This window comes from Diorhabda carinulata, chromosome 1 (assembly GCF_026250575.1).
Source record: "Diorhabda carinulata isolate Delta chromosome 1, icDioCari1.1, whole genome shotgun sequence".
Lineage (NCBI taxonomy): Eukaryota > Metazoa > Arthropoda > Insecta > Coleoptera > Chrysomelidae > Diorhabda > Diorhabda carinulata.
Window position 1 is genome coordinate 12,732,033 of NC_079460.1, and position 27,863 is coordinate 12,759,895.

The 27,863-nt window shown below is 32.5% G+C and overlaps 1 protein-coding gene across 8 annotated transcripts in view; it reads left to right on the forward strand.

Annotated features, from left to right (window-relative positions):
* The window catches only part of LOC130895760 (metabotropic glutamate receptor), a 406,290-nt gene that overhangs the window by 197,516 nt on the left and 180,911 nt on the right, over positions 1-27,863 (forward strand). For all 8 annotated transcript variants that reach the window (XM_057803330.1, XM_057803314.1, XM_057803337.1 and 5 more), the window contains one exon: positions 11,825-12,279. In XM_057803330.1, coding sequence (XP_057659313.1) covers positions 11,825-12,279 — 455 coding nt within the window. The remainder of the gene's footprint in view (positions 1-11,824; positions 12,280-27,863) is intronic.

Consider the following 27,863-nt stretch of genomic DNA (forward strand, 5'->3'; position numbering starts at 1 on the left):
ATTGTGAGGCTGTCTACAAAGGGCAAACATATCAGTATTTAGAAAATAGACTAAGAGGTCATCAATACGATAAAAAAAATAGTGCTGCATTAACGAACCAAATATCAAAAAAACATAAATTCAATTATAAAGATTCAAAAATTCTTGAAACAGAATATAATACACGAAAAAGGGTATTTTTAGAAATGGTTCACATTCATAAGAACGAAAAAAAATATAAATGATAAAAAAGATCTAAATAATTTAATTAAAATTTATAGCTCTATTTTGTAAATTTTAATAAAACTACAAATAATTTGATTGATTACTGCTATATATTTGAAATGTAGGGACCAAGGAAAAATAATTTTTTCTTATTAGAACAAAGTTCCAAGTTTATTTATTATAGAAGCGTTAATATATCAAAAGATCTAAGAAATAAGAAAATAAAGTTAAAGTTCATTTACAGTTGTTTTCATATAGTTTTGAACGTTCGGTATTTGACATCTGGATCTGATGGGCTTCGTACAGATTAGGTCACCCATTTCTCCTCTGCATTCTTATTACCGTTTGATATTGGCATGAAAAGATGTGGGAATAATAAAAAATTTCTGGATTAGAAAAATTTTGGTATGGGAAATCAATAAATTTTGATAAATCGCCATTTTAGAATTTCAAGATCATTTTGAGTGAATAATTCTATTTTTGAAATATTCAAATAAGATGAAGTGATTGTTCGTACAAGTTTCATTATGAATTCATCAGTATCTTCGAGGTTGATAATTTCATCGAAATCAACTGATAATTTATTGATAGCTGTATAGATCATTAAAATTTGTTATTAATGTTAATAATTTATCGAATTTCGTAAGAGAGAGAAAGATATTTGATGATTGAATTTTAGCACAATTTCATTTTGTTTTAATCCTTAAGCGGTTTTATGTGTTTTAAGTAAATCTAGGTCAGTATCGTGTGGATTACCTCTTACATACCTAATCGTAGTACGGAGAAAGTTGAATGAACCTTTCTTCTATTTACGTGTGATTTTATGTAAATTATCTTTCGTTTCGTCATTAAATGAGTAAACTGGGAATATTAGGCTGAAAGTGGCATATTATGTAATAAAAATTTGAAATGTTTTTGGATCTTTGATAAAGTTTCTTCTAATTTGTCTAAGTCAATGTGCAGAACGTGTATATGATAGTCAGAAATTTCACTTGAATTTTCAATTTCTTGGGGATAATATACGTTATTTGGAATCTCATAGATTTTGTAAGGATATTCCAAGGATAGGATTGTCCTCCTGTAAAGAATTATTTTCTTGAGAGTTTTTATTCGTTACATTACTCGTTTTACGTATTTCAAATGTTTACTAGTTTTGCCGATTATTTTCGTTTTGTTCTGTATTTCTGTAGGTTTGGAAGAATTGGATTTTACGTACTGGCTGCATAAGCAAGGTTCTAATATAGTCTTCTGTCTCCTAAGGATGATCCCCCTGATTCGCAGTACAGACTTCCTACTGGTGTTGATTTGAATGCACCTGTTATCAAACGTAAGACTGAATTGGGAAAGCTGTCAATTTTTTTCAGAAGCTTTTAGCTTTTAAATACACAATTGATCCATGGTCTATTTTTGATCGAATAAGTGTTCGGTAGAATATTAGTAATGTCTGTCGATCTGTACCCCAGTCTTTGTTCATTTGCGTTTTCTGTAAGTGTAATCTTTTGTTTCTAGCTTGGAGAAGATTTCTAATATGACGATTCCAGATTAGTTCAAATAGTATACGGAGAAATTTTATTGTTTTTTTTTTGTTTTATTGTTTATCTCTTTATTATATACTTTCAATACCTGTACGTTTGGTATATTCTTTTCTCTTGAGAAAAGTATATAGCGTGACTTTGTTGCTGAAAAAGTAAAACCAGTTTTTTGTGACGACAGTTCCAGGTTATGGATAAAAGCCTGACTTTGTGAGAAGAGATTTTCAAATTTTTTTCTTTACAGTAAACAACCAAATCATCTGAGTATAGTCAAGCTTTTACTGGTAACTTTAAGTTTTTTAGAATGTCCTTGATTGCGATAATAAAGAGTGTGGGACTTATGATTGATCCTTGAGGTATACCATTTTCGAAATATGTTTTTTCGTAGGTGGTACCGTTGCTTTTACTTTGAATGTTCTATTTCTCAGGAAGTTTTTGATAAAAATCAGGCAGTGACCTTGTATATTGAATTCATATAACTTTTTCAAGATGTAGTCATGCCATTCAATGTCAAAAGCTCGGTTAATGTAAAAAAATAGCTTAACACATATGATATTATCCAGGGCTGATCTATGTTGTCTAAATACTCTGTGCTCCTGTATAATAAGTTTCGTTCTTCTGGAGTCCAGATCAATCTGTTGTTTATAATTAGTTTGTACATAGCATATGTGTGATATATAGATCGATAGGATTCAGGATGGGTTCTAATGTTTTGTGGTTTTAGTATTGGAATTATTATGGATTCATGCTAATTTTCAGGAAAGTTATGCTGCATCAGACGGTATTGAACACGTTAAGGATGTATTCGTGAGCTATTGAGGGGAGATCTTCCAAGAAGACAACTGGTATTTCATCTGGTCCTGGTGACATTTCTTTCAGACTGGAAAGAGTCTTATAATTTTCTTGGGTGGTAATGGGTAAATTTATGGGTTAGTTTTGATCGAACTGTATCATTTTCTCATCCTTTCCTTTTTTCTTATGAATAATAGAAGTATCATCGTAATTCTATGTGCTGGAGTGGTTTTTGTAGGTGCTAGCTAGTATTGAGTCTATTTTGGAGTTATCTGTGGTTTTGCATTCATCTTTCTCCAGCATTAATATATTATGGTGCTTGTAAAGTCCTGATATTTCTTTCACTCTTTCACATACCTCCGTCATGGGCGTTTCAGAATTTATTCCAAGACGTATTCTGTCCAGGATTTGCGTTTAGCATTTTTGATTGTACGTCTAGCTTCGGCTCGAGTTTTCAAGAATTCAATTTTATATGCTGGTGTATTGTATCTTTTATATCTATTGAAAGCTTTTTTGTTGCTCTTAATTGCTGATTTGCAGTCGCTATTCCACCACGGCACAGGATTGAGTAGATTCAGGCGCGTAGTTCTTCCGATTTTTATGTCTGCTGCTCGCTGAAATATACTCATAAGGTTTTCGAAAACTTCTACATCTATATCTGCTGGAATCATGTGAGCTGTCAAACTATTCGAAATAATAGTTTTGAAAAGAACCCAGTCTGCTTTTTATAAGTTCCATTTCGGATATGTCGTGATTGTGATTTGGTCTTCTGTTGTTTTGAATATCGATTGGATAGTCGTCACTGTTGTATTTATAGTCCATCTGATCCCAGGAAAGAGCCGGAATAAAAGTTGGATCACAAATAGTGAGGTCAATACATGTACCCTGCCCTGACTGTATGTTAAATCTAGTTGTTCAAGATAGAGATATTTTCGTCTTCAAGAGTATCTCCTAATAAGTGACCTCTGTGGTTTATTGATGTGGATTCCCACATGGTGTTATGGGCATGGAGAGATTTTTCCACAAATATTGCTACTCCTCCGCTAACTACTTCAGTATTTATTCGGTACTTAGAGAAGCTGTTAAATAGCCCGAGCAATTCGTTGTTATTCTATTTGAAATTGGTTTCTTGAAGACAAATAACTTCTCTTTGATGGCTTGCAACATTTTTCAGTTGTTATGAAAGCCATAGATATTCTAATGTACAATAGATGTACGGTCCATGATGATGCAGAGAGAAATAGAAGAAAGAAAGAAAATATTAGAGTAAATTATTGGTTCAGTTGGTTAATGTTCGAGATGATTCACTTTCTGTTTCTGAAAGATCTGTTTATGATATGTTTAATTGCAAGTGAGGAAACTTTTTTTTTTGAGCGTAGCTTCTTTTGATAGATCTGTGCTCAAAGAAAAGGTAAATTTTTGTTAGCATGTCTATTAATGCAGTAAAATTATTTGTGTAGTTCTTTATAATACTTATTTGATCAAAAGAACCGTAGAGATTTTCAGGAAGGTCATATATCTGGTTGTGGTTCAATATGAAAGGTGGGTTTGTTCAGACATGATTCTTCTAATTGGTTCCATGAAACTTTGTGTAGAACAGTCTCTTTTTTGTTTATGGGGGATACATTCTGGGAGTGAGGTGTTATATGGGTTTCTGATGTAATCTCGGTGAGTTCTTGGGAAGTATTGGCATCTTGAATTTTCAGGTTATCAACAGCTGGAAAAACGATGGCTTGATGTTTTGTATAAAATTGTGGTTGATTAAGTGTAGATGAGTATGTTTGATATTATTAATTTTAGAAATATTTCCGCTTTGATTCGAGAGTACGAACCTCTTATAGCACAGGCCACTTCATATCAAGTTGATAAGAGCTGTTTTTTTGCGAATTCTTCTTTCAAACCGGTGTAGAATTGTTATATGTCTCCGAGTTTAAAATATTTCCAAAAGTTTCTATTTATAGTTTTATAAATTTTAGAACTTTGATAACTATCGAAAAAGAGTTGTTTTTATAGGAACTGACACTTCCACTGTTAACGTTATAGTTGCCAGAGCCGGACTCCGCATTTTGGTTCTGTTTATCTAGTATTTCTTGTCTCTTCTATTTTTTTCTCAGATATAAATCTGCAAGAAAGGGTTGTAATTCGTCGTTATGTTTTTGGCTATAGATTTCATATAAGGGGAGATTCAGATTGAAATGTAATTCTTTGGCATAGGGTCCATAAAGAATTGAATAAAGTAAGAAATTTGTAGCACTATGAATATATTGGTTATAGATTAAAATAGCATGTTTGAAAATATTGTCTTACGGGTTTTTTCTTGTAGAGTTCTCAATTTTGCGATCAGTGTGGAATGGAAGCGTTTGACGGGGGAGTTAGTCGAGGAGTTATTAACAGTGAAGTGAATTTTAATTTTATATAATTTTTAAAATTCTTTTATTACTGCAGAATTGAATTCCTTTCTGTTATCGCAAACAATTTCACGTAGGTAATTATTGTGAGAGAAATGATGTCTCAATTTACAGAAGATTGAAATAGACGTTTTGTCTGGAACTTTATAACATTGAGCGTATTTAGAAAAGAAATCTACAAATGTGAGGAAGGTATTTTAATTGCAATGAAACAAATCTAAGTGTAATATGTCGAAAGGTGTTTCACCTAACAAATGTCCAAGTTATGGTACCTTGTAAGGGCGTCCTTCTTATTTGTATTTCAAACAAATTTCACATTTATTTATAGAGTCTGAAATTGTATTTTGCATAGAGGCCAATAGAGCTTCGGTTTTAGATATTTATAGGTTTTTATCATCCCGTTGTGGTTATCCGTATCATATATTTTTTACATATTCTATATGTTTTTGTTTGTCTTCGGCATCTAATAGAAGTTTATCAGAAAATATAGCTGTGATTTCAAAATTTGTTTGAAAACATCTATAATTTCTGATTATCAATTATCTGTAACTGTAATAGTGTATCTGTACTTGTTAAATATTTTCCTATAAGTTATTTCGTATTCTAAGGACTGTGGTATTAGAATAATTTGATCGGTAGACAAATTAATTGGTTCTTCCGGAATTTGAATTCCAGTTATTGGATATTTGATATAAGAATGTTGTGTATTGTCGGATTGGGTTCTGTCAAATTTATCTAAAAATCGGTGATGAGAACGAAAGTTTTTGAAAATTCGGATATTGAAGAATAGGAGCATAGCTCAATAATTGTTCACACTTTTCAAAACATTCTTTGTATTGAGGATTATTAATTTCGATGACCGCACCCTTGCAAGTACATCTGGAGAATGAAGTGGTAAGTTTTGCGAAATTAGAATTAAATCGTCGATAGTAGTCAATTAGTCCTAAAAAAGATTTTATTTCTTCAATGGTTTTAGGAAGTGGGGATTTTTGGATGGCTTCTAGTTTGGCAGGATTCCGCTCCGGGGGTTACAATCTCCGGGGATTACAATTTGGCCTAAAAATCCAACTTCCTTAGTGAGAAATTCAGATTTATTCAATTGAACTTTTAGGTTGGTTTTTTGGGAAAAATTTGAGAGATATGTACGAGGTACTCATGCAATGATTTGAGAAAAACACTTATGTCGTCCATATAAACGAAACACGATTTGTAGAGATAGAATTTGAGGATGTTATCCATCAATTATTCGAATATGTTATCTATCGAATTTTCAAAAGTGGAAGGTTCATTTTTTAGTCCAAATGGCATTCTTAAGAATTCGAAATGGCGATGAGGAACAGAGAAAGCAGTTTTTTCTAAACTTCACCTAAATTATCTAGGATTTCATCAATTTTTGAAAGTGGGTATTTTCCAACTACTATGTTCTCATTAAGTTTGCGGTAATCAATTACCATGTGTAACTATTTTTCTCCGGATACGTCTGTCTTTTTTGGCACTATCCAAACTGGAGGGAATATGGAAGGTCTAATTATTTTATTGTCTTATAATTTATTGACTCGTCTCGTAATTTCTTCCTGTATTGCTTTAGGATGTCGGAAGCCTCTAACATATATTGGATGTTCGTCTTATTTTATGTTTAATAACTGATGTGAATGATAAGTCTGATTTTCCATCATAAAATATGTCCTTATATTTTTCACAACAATTTAAATTTTTTTTCGTTTTCTCGGAATTTAAATCGAAGTTCACTGGACCGTATGAAATTTCATAATTACCAAAAAGTTCAATATGTACATGATTAAGTTGCAATGGACATGGTAAAATGATATTGTCTACATGTTCGTTTGTTAACGTGTGAATAGATTGAGGAATTTCTATATTATTAATTTTTATTTCCGGGAATAGTATGTCACCATGAAATATGTCGACTGGAATTTTATTGTACGAAAATGAGGAAAGAATTCTAATATGGAATTTTCTAAACATTTAAATTTTATTTTCATTATTAATTGAAGCATTCAAACGTTCCAAATCAAAATTTCCAAGAATGATATTGAAATATTTGCTACAATCTACTATTCGAGCATCGATAGATTTGTCAATAGCTAGCTTGGCAAATAAATGTGTTTTAATGTTACAGAAAAACTCATTTTCATGGATCTTAATAGAAAAGATTTATCGTATTTATGTGACAGTTTGAAGTACGTCGATGCTTTTGTAAAATTTATATTATTGAAGCCTCCAGAATCAATTAATACTTTTGAAACCTGTTTTTGGTAAAATAAAATATGGTAACTGGGGAAATGTCCTAATATTATTCAGATTTACGGAGGAGGGGATTCCGGAGTCGGACGGATATGAAAATCCTGACCATCTAGCTCTTCATAATTTTCGGAATATCTCAGTTTCTCAGTATCTCAGAGTTTTCTCATTAGTGGTATTCACATTGAAATGATGAGTTTTTATAGTAGAGATACTCATGGGCTCATTTTTTGAATTGATAGTTTGTACGTCAGTCATCGGGGTGGGGTTTCTATGGGGTGGAGAATGATTGAAAGATAAAGAACAGTTATTTCTAGAATTATTAGATTGAAAGTTGTTTCTATGAAAATTTGTGTTTTTGGAAGAAACGTTTTTGAATGAATTGAAATTTGGTTCAGATTGATAATTGGAATTTTTAGTACTATTGCGCGGGAAATCAAGTCTCATATTCTGTCACGTGCGAGAATCTTACTTTTCTGCCTAATTTTGCATTCATATCGCCTATTTTCATTTTACTATATTTATTTTTTCATTGAATTTAATTTTCTGTTACTTGTTCTTTCTTACTCTCTCTTGTCTTCTGTTTTAGTTACTTGTTATTTTCTGAACTCGCTTGCAATTCGATTACTATTTAATTATGTATCTTGCTCTGTTTTTCTAGCAAACCATTTCATTAGCTGCGTGATAGTTTTTTTAATGTTTCAATGTTTTTTAATTTCTCCATATTTTAGTTATGTTTTTATTCATTTCTTTGATTTCCATTATCAGGTTCTGTAGGATACCATTCATATCGTCCATGTTTGCTTTTTCTTCTTCTTCTGTTTTTTGTTCTTCCAGAGTTTTAATTTGATTTTTTTTCTCTTCAAAATTTTTTCTATATTTTTTCCGTGTCTATTCTCGCCGTTCATATCCTTTGTGCATCCGTCGTTCCAAGGACGCCCTTACAATTATGCAAAAACCCGTGATATGCGGGAGAACTGGCCCAAATCAAAAGATCGGAGGAACTTAACAATGTCCTTAATTAACCTTGATTCACGTTGAATACCTTCTGCGGGATTTTTTTTCCAGTTTTGTCGTTGTTTGGACGGAGATTTTTATAGCTTCACTGAGATTTCACAATTATAATACGTTTGGCATCTTATTTTCACAATATATATATATATATATATATATATATATATATATATATATATATATATATATATATATATATATTATATTATATTATATAGATATTTCACAATATCTTTCTGTTTTATTGGGAAAACCTATTTGGTGTTTTAAGTTGCACATTGTAGAAAATTCTTTTTTGAGCGTAAACTCTATTTTGTTGATCTGTGGTCAGGGACTGGTAATTTACAAGGATTGTGAATAAGAGAAAATCATTTGAAATTTTTTCAAATTGTAAATTTGATTGCACAAAAGAAGTAATGAATCAAATATAACTGAATTTACTGGTTTCACAGCTCTCCTGGAAAAAACAGAAGAAAATTAATTCAGTTGAATTGAATCATTCAAAATGTGAAATGGAGTAATTTATACTTTCATTGCTTCAGATAAAGAATATCCAATCTATTTATAGTGTGAATACACGACAGTTCGAAGCAATCAAATCTGGTGAATAGGGGGACGGAAACCAATTTAAATTCAATTAACCCTTCTCTATGTATCATCAGTGTATTAAATCATGTACTTCTTATCCCATCGCCGGGCTGCTGGCTGTAGTTTGTAGAACTGAACTGTTAATATGAATATGACATTACTGTATGTAGTTATCCACTGATAATCAACAATCAACAATCAAACAAACTATTTAATAATATAATAAACAGCTTTTCAGTGCATAATGTTGATCACGTTCAAAGTTCTCACATGGTAGTTTCTATGAAATAAGAGTTGTTTATTGAGTTCATTTTTTTAATTGGATGTTACCAATTCAGAAAATATAAAGACTTCTATACATGTGGAATTTCCCTGCCAATTTTATTCGACGATAACCGTACATGTATACTTCATATACCTTTATGAAAAGCATTGTTGATATCGACCCGATAGCGATGCTTTCATTCTCAGTTGAAATATTCCTTTTACGACACCGGGCGTGTTACAAAAGCATGATTATTTCTGAAAAATTTGGAATTGAATTTTTAAATTCAACATTCCAGCTATTGTTGATAAAATTGTTGAAATATTTAGTTAGAATTTCTGTGAATAGAATATATTTTGGAATGGAATGAACGTGACCAGAATATCGGTAATCGTAATAACCATAACCATGATTATTTTTTTTAGGTTATTGAAATTTTCTATGGAAATATGCATATCTTAATAAGTAAAAAAGAAGCATACAATATGCACCGTTACTCCAAAATAACTTATTAACATATTTCTTCAAATAGTTTTTAGTCTATTAAATTACAAACATCACTCTTAAAACTGGATAATTACAGTTGTTTGAAATTCAAAAAATTCTTTATGTCAAAAAGTAGAACATTTTTCTGTCACAATTGTGTTTAAACATCATGAATTATTTCTCATAGCTATTAGTAAGAAATGTCTATTCGAATCGATTTCTTTTGAAATTCAGCTACGTTTATAGGATGAGACATAACGGTTATCGTAAAACCTTATTCGTTTAATAATAGGTATCCAAAGTCCGTTCAACTAAAAATCTCTCCAAAATTGACCAACCGAAGACCACAAATAATGATGAAATTTCTTTTATATCTATTCAGAAAATTGCATTTCAACATGTTGTTAGTCTGGGAAATTAGCATGAAGAATGGATTGCATCCCTATGAAGTGACGTCAGAGAGTAAACATTTTATACAAAACAGAAAATTTGATAATTGGATGGAATGAAAAATAGAATACTTATTACAATCCGTCAAATAACAAATCAGCAACATATCAGCTTTTTATAATAGACTTAAGTATTGTCGAATAGAATAAGAAACACAATTTGGAAACTTAAGTTAGGTTACTTTATGCACACGCTGTATATATCAGATATTATTATTGTTCATGTCATGTAATATTAAATTAAATAATAAAATAATTAAAATTTCTTTCTTTCTCGGTATTTTCCTTCAGCCTAAGATCGTTTGGATTGGAACACTTCTTCGTTGGCTTAAGTAGTTCTCGTTCCTGTAATCATTTTTATAAGAGGTTGAAGATAGAACCATAGTTTTTCCTCCGATAGTTTCTCCTCATTTGGTTTCGTTCAACTTTTGGAGAAAATATCCGACGGGGAATCATTTTGAAAAGAAGTTGTTAAACATGACATACTTTTCGATCAGGAAATCGATTAGGCTACCTCCATTTACCCGGGGTAATAGTCTATAACAGGAGTTCTTTGATGTACAGTTGCCATATTTGCAGTCAAAAATAGTTCAAATAGCTGTTCTTCTGAGGAAGGCAGCTGCTGTTCCTTAACAGACAAAGTTTCAGGCTCTCATTTGTTAGCGGTATATCTGTTGTTCATGTAGCTACAAAATCGAAATCAGTGAGGTTGTTTAAATGGCCATATCACTTTTTTTAAAATCATTGATTGCTGTAAACATTGTTGCGGTTTGAACGTGAGCATGTGCGAATATTTCGCTTAACGCGACCTCAACCAACAAAGTAACATCTAAGGGCTGGAGTGCAGTGCGGAGGAAAACGAAGCATAATAACACCATTTTAACATGCATTTTCAGTAACTTTCATGTTCTGCGTGTGCGTTACATGGACATTTACCAAAAGTAAAACTGGATTAGATATTGGAGTAGTACATTTTACGAACCGTTGAAATCAAGTTATCCAGCCTTGAGTTTTACATTTTGCTATTGTGCCTGGAGTAGCATGATCCAATATATCACATTTCATTCTCTGTCGAGTGAATATCAGCATTGGAGGCATATAAGTTCTGGCAGCATTGAAACATACCTCAACCGTTACAGTCTGTCATCATTCCACTGAAGAAAGTGAACCTACCTGTTTTATTTCCCATTTTGAAATAATTCTGCTCTTTTTTTGGACACGCATGATATGCCAGTCTCATTGCAATTATATATTCTGACGTCAGATTTTGTCGTATACTTCTCCTAGCAAAGAATAGATTGCAACTTGCTGCTCCATTTCTTTAATATAGTTCACGAACTCTTTGAAGTTGGTTAGAGTTGGTTCAAGAGACAGCTCGCCCTTTTAATATTTTGGTAACATATGACTTTTCATTGTAGTCTGCGGAACGCCATATATTTGAGCTGCCTTTCTATAGCCCGCTGTTTTACTCAAAACGGTATCAATTGCCTGTTTCATGCTTTCTATAGTCCAAATGTCTCTCAAACTTTTCTTGTTATACGTACGCACCTAAAACAATGGGACATAATGGGGTTACGCCTTATTGTCGAACCTAGTTTTGAAAAGTTAACGACAAAAACGAATCTTTATCTAGAGTGATTTTGATAAAAGCATATTAAGTAATGTTGCAAGAGAAACATAATGAAAAAACATGGTATAAATCTAACACTTACCTGTTCATATAATAATTCGTGATACTCGTATTTTGCTACTGACCTTTAAAATTATTAGAGTAGGTGGAACGCTTTTTCTGATATATCCTGATCTTACATACATTTCCTTCAGGTACCTGTTCCTCGGAACAACTACTCTGGTCCAGTATTCGGAGTTGTAGGAGGCTCTTACAGTTCTGTATCGTTACAAGTTGCTAATCTTCTGGGACTATTTCACATTCCCCAAATCTCGCCGGCCTCTACAGCAAAGGCATTAAGCGACAAAACAAGATTTAAATATTTCGCCAGGACTGTTCCTCCAGACACCTTCCAGTCGAGTGCTTTAGTCGACATTGTCAAAAGTGTCAATTGGTCCTACGTATCTACGATTTATTCAGAAGGATCCTACGGGGAATATGGCATTGAAGTGTTCCATAGAGAGGCGCAGGAGCGGAATGTTTGTATCGCCACCGCTGAAAAAGTACCCAGTGCTGCCGATGATAAGGAATTTGACAATATTATACATAAACTTAAAAAGAAAATAAATGCGAAAGGAGTGGTACTTTTTACCAGAGCGGAGGATGCAAGGTAAGTGATAGTGAATTTTTTTAAAAGTAGTTGAATTTTGATAACGAAATGTGATTTTAACCTGTTAACTGGGGTTATTTATGATAAAATTATCCAAATAATGATATCAATTATATCAGTAGCTAAAAGATAAAATGTTTTTTCCACCAAAAATAGGCTCTTTTATGATATTATAGTGTAAATATTCAATACAGAAAACTGTGAACATAAAATATTGATAATCATACTAAAAAATATATCGTTATGTTCAGAAAAATAGGATGATTCAAATGAAAATAGGAAAAAATTTTTGGTGTATTCAATTATATTGAAAATTTCTTTTTCATACTTTGTAATGGATTAAAAAATATGAAATCAGAATAAAATTTGTTAAGATCTAGTCTCCGCCTCATACCAAAGAAGTACATAAGGTGGCAAAAGGGAATTTTTTCGGTTCTAAATACTACGTAATTTGCGATAATATTTTTGTAGAATTTTTAAATCTTCGATACTTTTGATAAGATAATATATTCTTCTCGATTTGTGGAAAGTTTTAGGAGTAGATGCCGTGAGAATAATGCTGTGACATAAAAAACATTTTCTCATACGACTCTTCGTTTCTGAGTTATAGGCATGTAGTGTATTTGACAATATAAATAATTTAACACTATTACAGGGATGGGGAAACTACGGCCTGCAAAGCGTTGAAATCCGGTTCGCGACTGGCAAATAAAAATTAAGTACAATTTTCTTTTTATAAAAAATTACATTTTCATGAATTGGCAGTAAAGGCAGTACACGACGGGCATAAAACTGTCGTGGAACGCACTACGCATTTGAGGCAACTATTTTTGAACACCAGCAAATTGGAATTTTATAAGTCCTTATCTAGGACACTATACTCAAATATAGTTTCACATGCCCAGAAAATAATGGCTATGTTTGGTATAAGCTATTTGTGCGAACAAACGTTGATAATAATGAAAAAATTGTCTTCGTAATAGGCTTTCAGATGACCTCCTTTTATCATTGTTAAAAATTTCAGCATCACAAATGATGCCGGCTTATGAGGAAGTCATGCAGAAACAAAAACAGTTCCACATGTTCCCACAAAGACCAGCGCCCCTCACCCTTCTACTTCGCAGCTAATTAAAGTTCAATTAATTAAAAATTATTGAAAATGTTATTTTTCAATATTGCACAATAAATTAGTATTTCACAAAAATTATGACAATATTTTTATTTTAGTAAATAATATAATGCCTCAACTTGGCTCGCCATATATTTCGTTAGCAAAAATTGGCACGTCAAGAAAAAAGTTTCCCCATTCCTGCACTATTATTTGAAGTCCAGGTGTGACTCATGCCCAATGGTTTAATGGTACAATCCGTATCTTTACTTTTACACGAACAACCTGAACAATCAAAAAATAGGAAAAATTAAGTTTTCAATTGATTTTTTAATTACTGTACATGCCAAGGAAACCTTTTGCCATAAAGAGCCATTCTGAAGAAAATTATGACATAAATTTTGATTATTTATTGAAATCACTCACAGAGCGCATAAAAACACATAAGAAACACATTGAAATATAGAAAAGTTCAGTTTGTTATTCAGTTTGTTAGCCTACAACTTATCAAATAAAAACAAAAAAAAACCATAATAACTGTTCGAAATGGACACCTTGTACTTTTGCACACTGCCGGAGTCTACAGAGAATTTTTCTTTGAACATCTATCGATCATTTCGTTTCTTTTGTTTACCGGTGTTGCATATACCAAGCTTTCAAGATATCCTCAAAAAAATTAATCTATTGAATTTAATTCAAGGGAACGTGGTGGCTATGCGAATGAACCTCCCCAATCCAATTAGGAAAAAAGATATTAAGATGATTTTTCATATCATTTAAGAAGTGGGGAGGGGTTTTATCGTGTATGAACCACATGTCTCTGTGATTGCCAGTAGTAGTGTAGAATTATTTATTTCGTCACACACACTACATGGATATACTCCCGAATTTTTTGCATCAAGTCCCAGAACACCCTGTATATATCACACAATCTTGCATCCAGATGTTTACCTTCAAAAATGTTGTAAAAGTTGAAGAAATGCAGTTCCGTTGGTTTGGTCATAATATTAAAATTATCACGTTATCTACGACTAACTTATGAAACATGAAATATAGGACAAATAATGCATGAACTCCGAGTAAAGTGGGAAGATAACGTCGAAAAATAGTATGAAAGAAAATGGGTTGAGTAGAATGAAGTAGTTTGCTTTTGAACGGAAATGTGATTAACACTAAGCCAAATCGCTACACCGCAAGGTAGACGAGAGTTTCTACGGATCAATTCAGCAGTTTCTTTTAAAATGGTGATTTAAAAACTCTCACTCTTAGTTGCAGAGATTATTGTGTATTAGAAAGAATTTATATAGTTCAATGTGCTCCATTAGCTGAAGTTTGGGAGAATTTCGGTAATTCATTAATTTCCTCAAGTGTCTCGATATTAAAATTGAGAATTGAACTGCGATCTTGTCACGATCATTATTTCACCAAGACATTCATTTATTTTTCACATGAAGTAATTCGCAGATGCGATTTGTAGTCCATTCATCTTACTTTCGGCTACATCTGTTAATCTGTTTTGTATTTCGCTTCTTATTGGATTTAATATGAACAATTTTATTGTAATTTATATCATTTTTATTTAACTTAATACTTGTGTTTATATTGGGTTATCAAATAACTAGTATTATTAATGAACGATCTAAAACTTCCTAAAATACAGTTTTTCTAAACTGTATATTGTGATTAATTCCAATGCCAAGCTACTGTTATCAATATTCATTTTTAATTATTAATTGTAATTGACTGGAGTAAAAAGCTGTAGAAAGATAATTGCGTCGTAATTTTAATGAGCCAGCATTAATAATAATTGCGCTGGATTAATAATGAAATTTTAATTTTCAAGTCTCATATTGAAATAAATGAAAACGTTACAAGACTAAGCGGACTCCATACTTTAGTGGACAAAAACAATTTATCAATAAAGTTCTGAGAGATATTTTAGTTACCAACTAAAGGACGAAAGCTAGTATGAGCCTTATTAAGTGTTTTACAACATATTATAGCAAAAGGTTACTTTAGGAATTAATAAATTTCTAACTCAATCTAAATGTTAGTTATTAGCATACCAACAAAGCCTATATTTTATATGTTTACTATAATAATTCTCATATTGATATACAAACATATGAGTGTTGCGCAAATATTAGCGTTAATTAAACGTCTAGGGAATATCTTGCTTCGAACATGGCAATTCTCGAATCAGAGAATGAGATCATATTCTATGAAACTTACAGAAATACTAAGTGGGTGTAAGAAAATTGAGTGAATCTCATCACACAAATATTCTGAATCAATTTTAACTAAGTTTGAATCATATTTCGTTATTGTTCATTTGATGTTATCTCGAATTTATTCACTTCGATCTAACTGTATGAATTTTCTTCCACATATAAATCAAAAATATGCTTCCATACGAAGTATCCCTATCAAATAACGAGCCTAATTTACGATTACAGTACCACTCGCTTTTTTGAGGAAATCAGGAAATTTCGCTCCAAAGAATTTTCTATCGTGCGATTCCGTTCTTCCTATGCTCCTAACACCCCAAATATCATTACCCTTCTAAAGTATATTGCTTTATTTACCAAACAAGAAGTTTCACCAGAATAACTACCGCAATCACAATAAGTTGGCCATCCACCTGCTTAGTGCCGCAAAGCGAAACTGCTCGCAGACGTTAAGATTACTATCGATAGTTATTCCAAGATACTTGGCTGTACCTTTTATTTCAAGCTGCTCATATTCCACTTGAATAGAAACAATAGTAGCAATAAGTGTCGCTATATCGACAGCATATCCTACTAAACACGCCTCTTCGGGCATCCGTTGTATGCAATGTTCAAAAGATGCGGTCCGAGTATTGAACCCCGTACCGATCCTGCTGTGACTTCCATTAAGTGCTGTCCCTCCGTAGTGCCATACACCACGGTTCGGTTTTTCAAGTAACTGTCCAAAATCCTCGGACGTATGAAAATTGTAATGTTACTCTATCTTGCCGAAATAAACACGTTCTGAACTTCCAGAGTAATCAACTCTCAGTTCTCTGTACCACCTATACTCCTTCCTGTATGGTAGACCAGCTTTTTATTAAACCATATTGTCTTAGAGTCAAGCTCCCAGCTTATTCTATTGAAGACTGTAATCGCGACCTGATGAGCTTCTACAACTTTTTGGTTGTATCCATTATACACAAAGGTCGATGTAACGATGGCAGTGAAGAGTCGCACTTACCCTTATTGATGAGCATAAGGCACCCCCACTTTTTATTGTGAATATAAAACTCCCGTTCGCCAGAAGAAATTGAATACATACAACAGTAGACGAGGGCTGTGGGGGTGCATTCATTCTGTCCGGTGTATTCAAGGCTCCAAGCTTTCGAGATACAATATTGTACCCTAGCACCCTGAGATCCTGATTGATATCTTCTCATAATTTTTTCCAGCAGGAAATTCTGCTGTGATTTTACGAAGATCTTGTCTAGTCGCTCTGTATTCTTCCGATCTAGTATTTGCCTTCGGTCGGTTCCTTGCCGGATGCGCAATCCATCGCAACCTATGACCTTCCGTGCTTTCGTGATATAGTTGTTTCATCAGAACAAAGATCTCTTGTTGTAACGAGGTTTCGAATTCGGCATCATCGCTGTCTCAGATGTGCTTCCACTCGTTCCCCGCCAATAATCGCACTTTAATGTAGCTTTACAATCCCTTTCTGTATTTTAGATGCGAATCTATTGATATCACATGTTGTGTGTGTGTGAGTGAAAGCAAATGGCTTGGAAGCAAGTTCAATAGCAACAGAATTATGATATCACATGTTATCTTCGGAAACTTATTGTCCTCATTATCCTCTCCCTCCTTATCTTTAATTTCAAATATTAAGTATTGGTGGTCGTTAGCGGAGTATTCCTCCTACTAAGCAGAAGTACTAGCTTCGATAATTATTCAATTATGGAATATATAATAATTGCAATGAATCACGACTATCAAGAATTTTCGACGTAGTAAACAATGTTACTCATAAAGTTCCCAGTTTTTAGCGATTCGTCTAAAAAACCACAAACTTTTAGTTTCTGTCTTGGATACTTGAATAACTCAAAATCTTCTATTATAAGTTGAATTTTCAAACACCCAAACACTATTAGCTATCATGAACTTCGACGTGAAAACTTATAAACTAATCTGACATAACCAAAACATAATTGTTGGTGGAACAAACATGTCTTTCGATTGGATGTATAATGTATATGTATAGGTATAACTATTATTTTCAATATGGTACATAAAATAGTAGCCATTATCATCACTTTATAATGCCAGAATGTGGAAATACATTAATTGAAACGTTGTTGATCAGAGTACCCATCACTCTAATTATGGGAAACACCTGCCTAAAACTTGCTAAATAAGATTCGTTACTTTTATCTAGTAAAGTTTAATAGTATTTATGTGGAAAGCAATATGTGCATGATAAACACATAACTTTTTTCAAGTCACCACAAATAGGCTCCACCTATTGGGTGCACGATGTCACGAACGGGTTGTCAATGCTTAGATTCTTGATTTATTTCTGGTTTCCGTTTCTAAGTTTGTCTCTCCCACTCCCATTCTCTACCCTTTCACGTTCAGCAATCAGAACAAAACTGACTACGATATAGAATAAAAACAATTAATGAGAGGAAACAGCAAAGTTTTACCAAATTTTATAAATATGAACAGTTGACCGTATGTATTAGTACGAAGAATATGAAACAAGGAATAAGATTATAATACTCAAAAAAGGGATGAACAATAACGTAATAATATGCGTTTAATAATGTTTTGTGTGGAGAAAGTTCTTTCAAAGCATCAACTACATAAGGTTGAGTGTAATGTGTATGTTAGATCCATCCACATACTTGTATACTCTGTCATTGAGAGATCTGTGAGATGAGAGGGTCTTTGGAACGATCTTGGGTCAGTGCTTCTCCTTCTTCTTCGTCCTTCGGAGTCTTGGGATACATACGCACTGCGTATATACTCTATCTTGCCATAATCCCAGTATATGATCTTCTTTGGTTTCTTGTCAACCATACTTTTTATTAAGTTGTTGTCAATAAATGCCTGGATACTCAAATATTCCATAATGTTCACTGGTGCTGATGAATAAGCGAATCGGACAAGTTGGGAAATGTCTACTTCATACTCTTGAAGTGTTTCATCACGTTTCTGCCTTATGTCCTTTAGCTGAGATTGGTACAAGTGTTTTTGATGTTTGTGACTATCGGATGACTAACCTCTTCATCAGTGTCTTCACGGGCAACTTCATTGCTTCATTACGCATTAGTTTATATGAGTGGTTCATTTTTGACAATAAAATTTATGATATTATATATTTCTACTAATCATCAAAAAAATATCAACGTATTTATATGAAAATCAAGAGTCTTCGGACCTGGAACGGTCAAAGTCGATTAGTATTGACATGTGATAAAATAGATTATTTATTTTCTCTCTTCATCATGTGCTTAACACAATTTTTTCATATAACAAGGTTAAATTCCTATATAACTTGACCTATGTTTTCAGTAACTATCGCACTCAAAGTATGTAAGTATGTATACTAGAAACCGTTTTGTTTGCAAATGCTCTCAATAGCATACTCGATTTTCAAATTAAAACTTTTCATACCCTGAACCTACACATTTTATGGGGAAATTTCTTAGGAATATCTCTTTTTTCATTTTCATGAATGTAATGGAGTATTTAAGACACAATTCTCGGCCTAGTCATATCTAACTAGGTCGTGTATATCAAACCAATTTGCGTTCTAATACACTGTCTCTGCATATCTCTATTATAACCACTTTAATTTCATCATCAGGGACTGAAATTTATGGTCAAAGTACAGTTTGAAAATATCCACAGTAGTATAACAATAACAAAAATTACTTACATTAATTAGTTGATAATTGTGGTATTTTAAATTTAGTTGTATCTTTCAAAAACCTTCGTCGAATTCATAGATCAATATTAATTGACGCTTGGTAGAAATATTACACTCATCGATTCTGGTTGCTGTAAAAATCGTTGTTGATTTTCCTCAGTTATATCACGAATGACATTAATTTTTTATAGGTCTTCAACCTGACTAAATATAAAATCAACTACTCTCAAACTTCTCTAAAACATCGTAATATTAAGCGTACAGTCAAACCTTCAAATATTCAATTCTTTCGTCGCTACCGTTCGACGCCAAAGCGGTATCGGGTGGCATCGGGCGTCGGTTTTTTATCGTGGTATGCTCCACTTGCAGTGGCAGCGTCATTGAACAAATAATATACTCCAGGGATCAGTATGATGATGTCAAAGACGCTGAAGCCAGTTGAACTGATTTCACTTTCCTTACTGGATTGGTGACCTTGGTATTTGCTGCCAGTATAACTTACAAAGTTTTTAAGGTACGGAGTCGTATGAGAAAGGGAAACAACGATTAAAACAATTTCTTTTATTTAAAATCTACTCCTGGTCTTGTCTTCGCTGTAGACTGATTTGTGGACGGGCTGCTGCTGGTTCTTCTAGAACTACCTTTTCCTTAACTACCTTAACTACCCTTACCCTATGTAGACAGCATCACAATTAGTACAAGGCACTTGATTTATAATATTACTTCTTTTGTTTTTTGATGTCTTAGATTTTAATTTAGTGAAATATTTGGATAATGTATTATGTCCTTTATGACTTGTACTAATATCATATTTATTGAAATAAATTTATAATTGTTGGGAAGAGTGGTAACGAAAAATATTTTATATTTTGATCCTTTGTTTCTGTTTTGTTTTTTAATTGATTGTAGTATCTGCTTATCCTTTTCTTGAATATGTTATTTATAATTTTTTCTGGATAATTATATTCTTTCAATGATATTTAAACTTCATTTCGTATCATCCTATGTCACCATAAAGATAAGTGATGATACGTTTAGCTGATAGATCTATCCTGAATGTAGATGCTTAGCTATTCAAATAGTAAAAACTGTATTGTAAATTATATTTGCTTTTGTAATTGGAATACGTCAAATTCAAGGTTATATCAGATGAAACGTTTTGAATGACATATGGATAGGCATTATAGTTCGTTATGGGTGCTGCTGGATTTTTATACAAAAAATATTTAAATCAGTTTTAATTGATAAAAAGTAGTTTTTCACAGTAATTTGTTATTGTTCATACTTTGGAAAATTCATACTTCATAGAATAGCGTTTATAGAACACATGTTGTTAAGTCAGAGAACATTTTTCAGGGTATAACTATATGTAACTTTTCTGCGTAACCAATCGGTGAGTGTCTTTATAGTTCAATCAATGTATATGTTGTTATAATCCAAATAACGAATTTTATAAACTATGTTAGTGAATTTATTAGTTCATGTTCTTAGTAAAAATTTTACTAAACTGACGAATTAAATGTTCAAAATGACCTTCAATGACTTCTCTATGAGACACCCTATTTTCATTTAAAAACAGCTCCAGTGCCAGGAGTCGATATTCCGTCACTATTTTCTGTCCCAACCTTGCAAGATCTGCAGGCGAAGTGGCATATATTTAGGTCTCTCCAGAAAAATATAAAGTTGATCTGACCGGTTACTCTATTGGAACTCTTCGTTCAATTCAAATATCTGGAAAACTTTGTCTGAAAAACTGTCTTACGCGTCTACCATTATATGGGTGTGCCCGTCCTGTTCCAATGTGTTAGTAATAATTGGGTAAATAAGGTCTTATAACAAGTTTGAATAGGTGGTTCCATTGAGATTTCCGTTGATTAATAGTGATCTCAAAATGGGATTCCTTGAAATACCTACCTAAACATTCATTTTCTATAACTGAGAATCACTCTCACTTTACTAACAACAGTTAGATATGTAAATCAATTTTACCATTTAATACGAAGGTACACTTGTCGTCAAAAAACGTATTATACAATCTTGTGGGTCGTTATATATTAAATCACTTCAAAAAATGGAAGTCGACAATCTAAACGTTTTTAATTGTAATGTGATGGAGATTCGGTCCTTGTCAATCTCATGGACTAATAAATAATTTTTTGTTCAATAGATAGTTTTCTTTATAAAAATCATTTTTTGTACATACTAAGCACATCAAAATAAAAATCACAAAAAGGTTTTTTTCAAGTTACTCAAACTACTCAGTTACAGTAATATTGACAATATACAAATTAACGTCATCTTCCACTGATTCAAATTTATTTATGTTTGAGATCTGAAAGCAAAAATGTATGGTAATTTAATTCTGTATCATACGATATAATGAAATTAAACGTCTGTGCTTAAGAGAATAATGATAAAGATATTTTTGAAAGGATAGTTACTGCCATTTCATCCATAGTATAACATATTTTACGAAGAATGGTAAGTATCGCTACGGTTATATAACATATGTTTAATAGCCTATCCTCTCTAGCTAGCCAGCTGTACTTATAATAAAGAATTGTACGTTATTTCAGGTAATTATACTCTATACTTTATGACAACAATAAAGTTTGCGAAAATACTTTATTTCGCATCTTTATGAAGAAATCACTTTATTAAACCAATTTTATAGTCAGATATGTACATAACGATCAAGAGTATTGTCAAGCGAAGGTTGAAACGGTGTGTCTTGCAAACCAAACATAACAGTTTCCCTTATTTGTTCACTTTATACGAGCGCATATTTTTATTTTGTCGTCGAGTGAGACAAGAAACTTTGCAAATATCGGTTAATTGTTTATTATTCTTCAGCTGTGAATTATTCCTTCGTTGTTTATGATTGTAGCTTAGTCCTAGTTAGCCCCGTGAGACGCAAGAACGTGATGTGATTTATACTTCACGGACATCTTTTTGTGAAGTTCGTATACGATTTGTTTTCCTTCTCACAAATTCAGATCTGTAAGTTTTAAAATGAGCCACAGTCGCTCAACCTCAACCCGATTGAATTGATGTGGAACAAATTGGACAGGAAAGTCAGAAAGCTGTGTTCTACTTTCACTTCAAATCTTTGGAATATACTAAAAAAGAATGGAATTAAATAGAAATAGAAATATTTGTCATTGAAACCGTTACAGAGAACGCCAAAATTGTGCACCGAAAAAATAAAAGTAAAATGGGGTTGCATGGATGAATCAAAAATTTAAATGTGTAATAATTATAGACTGTAGTTTTATTAACACTGTATTCTTAGCTGAATATGATGTATCAAAATCCATCTTATTGATTTAATTTGTTGTGTATCACGCAAACTATAGAGTGGGCAAAAACTTTTCACCGATAGTGTACAAAAATTGCAGCAACTATTAAATAATAGTTAACATTCACAAAAAAAGTTTTTTCTGTGACGAATAGCAAAAGGCAAGACTAAAAAACAAAGCTTCTCTGAATTTGATAGAGAATGTATTACTTATTTACTTTAAATGTAATTTATAGAGACGATGTGCAATTGTTCAAGAGAGACACTAATTCACTACTACAAAAAGCGAAAATATTTTAATACTGTGTACTTTTTTTCCTACCTATAACAACTAATATACTTTAATTGCAGAAAAAATGGGCAGAGGATAACTGTCTACATCATAATGCAAAGTCAAACGTTGCATTATACAATACGCCGAATACAGTCTATAATCTGTAATATATATCTTTTGTTGTAAACAATTCATTTTTTTATTATTACATCACATTGAGCAATATCTTTCATTAATCAGCTATTCTTTCATCATATTACTTTTGATATAAAAAAATAATGGAGAAAGTGCATTTTATTTTTATTCGGCGATATCGTTTTATAGAATTACTATAACTAAACTTTGGACGTGGGAAGGTTTTGATAAAAAATGAGCGTGGATGTCAATATTCTTCTTTTCCATTGTCTTCCTGCGCCTCAAGAATATCCAATTCACGCCATGATATTGATATTTGTTCTTGAAGGAATTTGAGATCGAAGATACTATCTTCTTCAGCCTCTCTCCTAAGCATTGGATCAAGCTAATCCATTATACTGAAAACCAGCACCTTGATGTAGATAATTCATTATACGCTGCGTGTTCGAAGCCTTCCATTTTGAAAATGGTTTGAAATAGAGAGAAACGTTTGAAAAGGAACTTTAGCAAATTATTTTCTCCACAATATTTACATTAAAAGCAAAATCGATTTTTAACCTTTGATCTCAATGATCTCAAGACTTCCATTTTATGTGGCTATCGAGACAACATGAGTCCAAAAATGAAGGTCTTTACGAATTTTTAGTTTATTACCTATCATTTCGACCCCTATTATTATCCTAAATGACTTCACTTTGCAATGCAATTTATTATATTGTGAAGTTTTAATTAGATACTATTCGCACTTTAGAAGTAGAAATAGAATTATTAAGTATAAACGAAATAAATTTCTTTGACAGGTATTAGTCCATTTTTTCATTATTCGTTTAGTTATCATTCATTACTTAATAGTCACAAGTGAACTATTTTTGTTCATTCTAATAAAGTAATGGAAAATAGGCTTTTTTCTATTGAATTAATAATGTTTGAATACGAAGTACACAGTTATTGATGAGAAATAGAAAATAAATGTATAAGATTACCATGATAATACATATGTTTATGTTAATCCAAAATGAAGTAGGATTAATGACCTCTAGAACTCTAAGAAAAGTAAGAATTTTTTGAAAATCTTGAGAATGCCGTAAAGAGCGCCGGGCTAGAAATGTGCGTCAAAATATTGAAATATAACATCGGAGCGATGAAGGAGTTCGTATACCTCGAAGCCTCGATAAACCCAAGAAATGATGTTATTTTGGAAATATTCACGTACAATGAATTTCTCAAGAAGTACAAATCTGTAAGACGTTTTAATTTATGACTCTAAAACCTAAACCCTAATAAAAACGAATAAGACCATTCAGGCCATCCAAGAAAATAATGTCTGGAGACGTAAATATAATCTTTTGTTTTACAACTCATATAGCCAATGTTAGGATGGAGAGAGTCTCCGAATATGCTACAAAGATTGGTTCATCAAACTGGGTGGCTCTTGGAAGAGATAGAGAAGAGAAAGGAAGGCGTTCGAAGCTGAAGAAAGACGAGACCATCCTGTAGGCTATAACGCAAGTGACATGATGAACCACTGATTAATTGTTATTACCTTTGTATTGAAAATAAGATAGACATTTCATTATCAACTTAAATTGTTGAAGTGACTATAGTAAGGAAGAACTTAATTAAAGTTTGGCAGTTTCATTGTCTTTGATATTTTTTTTTATATAGCAAGAATATTATATTGATTTCATAATTATGTCTTTCCTTCGAACACTTTGTACCTAAAAGACCTCTAAAGACCTTATTCCTCTTAAAAATTCGCTATATTCTTTTCATTTCATAAAAGCTAAAATAAACTTAATTGGTTTTTGATAGAAAGATTTCCCCTTATTCGGTAAAACTACCGAATATGAGGAAATAAAAGAATTAATAGCTTCAGTTCCAGCAAAAATGGAAAATATTTTCTAATGGTTCGCTATTACGTTTATGACAATGTGGAAAATTAATTTGTCGGAGAATTGTATTTGGTTCGCACCTTCACAAGTCTTTTTCACAGAGTAGTAGTTAACATTACTTATCAAAAGGAAGCGATTCATTCACCGAAAATCTATTGTTATGCTGGCTAAGGAAAAATGAAACATATATTGTTATGTTTTGATCTAAACTTTCTTTTAGGGACATGTCCGTACCATCACTAACAATGAAACACATTTATAATTTATAGGATGAAATGACAAATAAAGATAATTATGAAATGATTTCTTTTTACGGTGCGTGAGAAAAAATCTTTTGTCGGAAACTTCTTGTTGGGAACAAACCACAAATGAAATAAAGTAAATCATCAAGAATTTCTTGTTGAAGTTTTTTCGAACTCTTGTAATCAGATGGATAAATTCGGAGAAACAAACAAGAAAAACTAGTATTTTTGTCTCAATTGTTTATTATACGTCATACCAACCTATTTTGTGGAAATGACAAACTTCTCCAATTTCCATTCAAACAATTTTAAGTTCCTTTTCAACGCTATCTTATCCATTTTACATAATGCATTTTTCATGAAAATTCTTTCAATTTGGTATGACATGAAAACTGTAAAATTTGCGTTATTTTTAGTGAACGTTCTCAGATCTTATTGCTCGGTAAGCATAGATATATCATTTCTGTTCAGGGATTTTAGTTCGGAAAGGCAATTAGTATATTTATGAAACACTCAAATTGCGAGAGATTTAGTACGGAGGTGTTCACGGGTAAAATTGATGAAATGGCTTTTGAAATTGAATCCGTTAAAATCTCAAACATAATACTGATAAGTGGCTGTTTATAAATATACTTGGAAACATATGTATAAAACGTTTTGAAAGCTGCAGATTTTTTTATCGTTCTCACTATCTGCTTTATGATCTAAAACCATCTAGTTTTGTTCCTTTCCATTTGTATCCTCTTCTTACTAGTTTGTCTCTGGTAGTCTTATTACTCGTTTTATTGATATTCGCTCCTATTTTCGCTTTTTTGAGTACTCAGTTCCCTGGATTCCTATTCACGTGGTCTCTCCATTCTCGTCTTGTTCTTTTCCAGCTTGTATATTCTCATTTCTCACACGACTATGGATTTTCTAGCCTGCTACTAATCTGTTTCGTGTCAGTAAAAGTCTTTGTTTAGATTCTGACTATGCTAGATGTGTTTGCTGCTTGGTTGTGCACTTTTTTCCCCAGATTTCTGCCACTTGTTGTTGAAGTAGCGAGAAATATTGTTTGATACTTATATTGAAATATCTACTTCTAACTTAGACACTACTCAATGAAGTTAAAGCATATGAATGTTGATCAAGTAGTATATGGTTACCAAATTATAACTCGGACATAAGTCAACCAAGCTCCAGTAGTGAACATATCCTTAGCTTGGAAACCACTATTCATCATCATTATCTCATATATGAATCTCAGCTTCTGATTACAACCGTGCTTCATATCAAGCTGACAAAATGCTTAAACTTCAAAGATGCTTACTGATTCCCTAGTTTGTGAGATGACATTCTAACCAAAGACTCGTTTCTATATACCTATCATTCTTATTCCTGACGTTAAATTCCACTTACGTTTAGGATCCAACTAAAAAGAAATCTTATAGTCACGCCCAAAAACATTATTTCTATTTTGTTCGACATTTTATTTCAAAATTACCTATACTTAATTTAAAAGGGCATCCTCTCAAATTATAACATATGTCTTTTGAAGGTTATATGAATGTAATTGATTCAGCTTGCTTAATATTCGACAATAAATTGAAGAACTGCGCAATAGTCCAGTCAATAAACGAACTTCACCTTACATCAAATGCGGAATCGTTTTTTATATTTTTTGTTGCTTGGGACCATAAGGTAGTAATTAATCCAAATTTCCGTCTTCCCCCCCTCCTTGCTTCGTCCGCCATCTTGAAAAAACTGTCAGAAATCGGCACTGGTTTCAGTTTTCGGCCTCTAGCTCATTCCCAGTTTATATAAGAAAATGTAGATAACTAAATTTAGAACAAATTTGGTGAAAACGTTTTTTTTTGTAGGCACAAGCGTATTCGAGCTATGAGAAGGCGAAAAAGGTCGAAACTTGGAGATTCAGCAAATTTTTCACTTCCGCTCCACTTATCATCGCAAAAAAGGGGAAGACTTGATTTCAGCAAAACGTTTATAAAATAGAAGTTGTAGAGAATTTAATTTTTTTTAAAATCATGTATCGAAAAAAATTAGACGAGCAATGGATAGGAGTAGGGGTAAATTTAAGAAAACTAGAAGAAATGCGTTTTTTGTGATTCAACCCTGGAGCGCCGTGTTGGTGAAAGTTTTCGTTTTCGTTATATTACAACCATTTTTTAAACACAGTAGTGCATTTAATTTGAACCATTTTTGTAGAAATATGAATAGATGGGAGAGAACAAATTCGTTACACATTCATTTAAAAAAGTGTATATTTACAAAAAATAGATTACAATACAATTCGTTTTATATATTAATTATCTACATATTTAATAATGAACACCATAAGCACTAAAATAAAAACTTTAAAAAAGAAGGGGGGAGGGAGGTTGTTACAGTAACCGGGGACGTTTCGCAGGGGGGGTCGGGAAGGTTGACTCTTCTTCTGCAGGATCTTCGTCGAATGGTATGGACAGGTCGTTGATGGTTGTCGCAGGACTTTCCGCTGGAGCAGAACTTGCATAAAGTAGAGCAATGCAGACCGGCTTTTCTGCATCCACATGCTACGGAACAGCCGGTGACACACCTGCATGACACCGTCTTCAGCATTGTATTAGAGCAGGATCTCTGGTGGTTGTAGTTGGAATCAAGCCCCTGCTTCCTTTTGTGCAGCCAAAGATGATCGGGTGTTTCTTCCGGTCATTTTCTCCACCATAGAAGACGA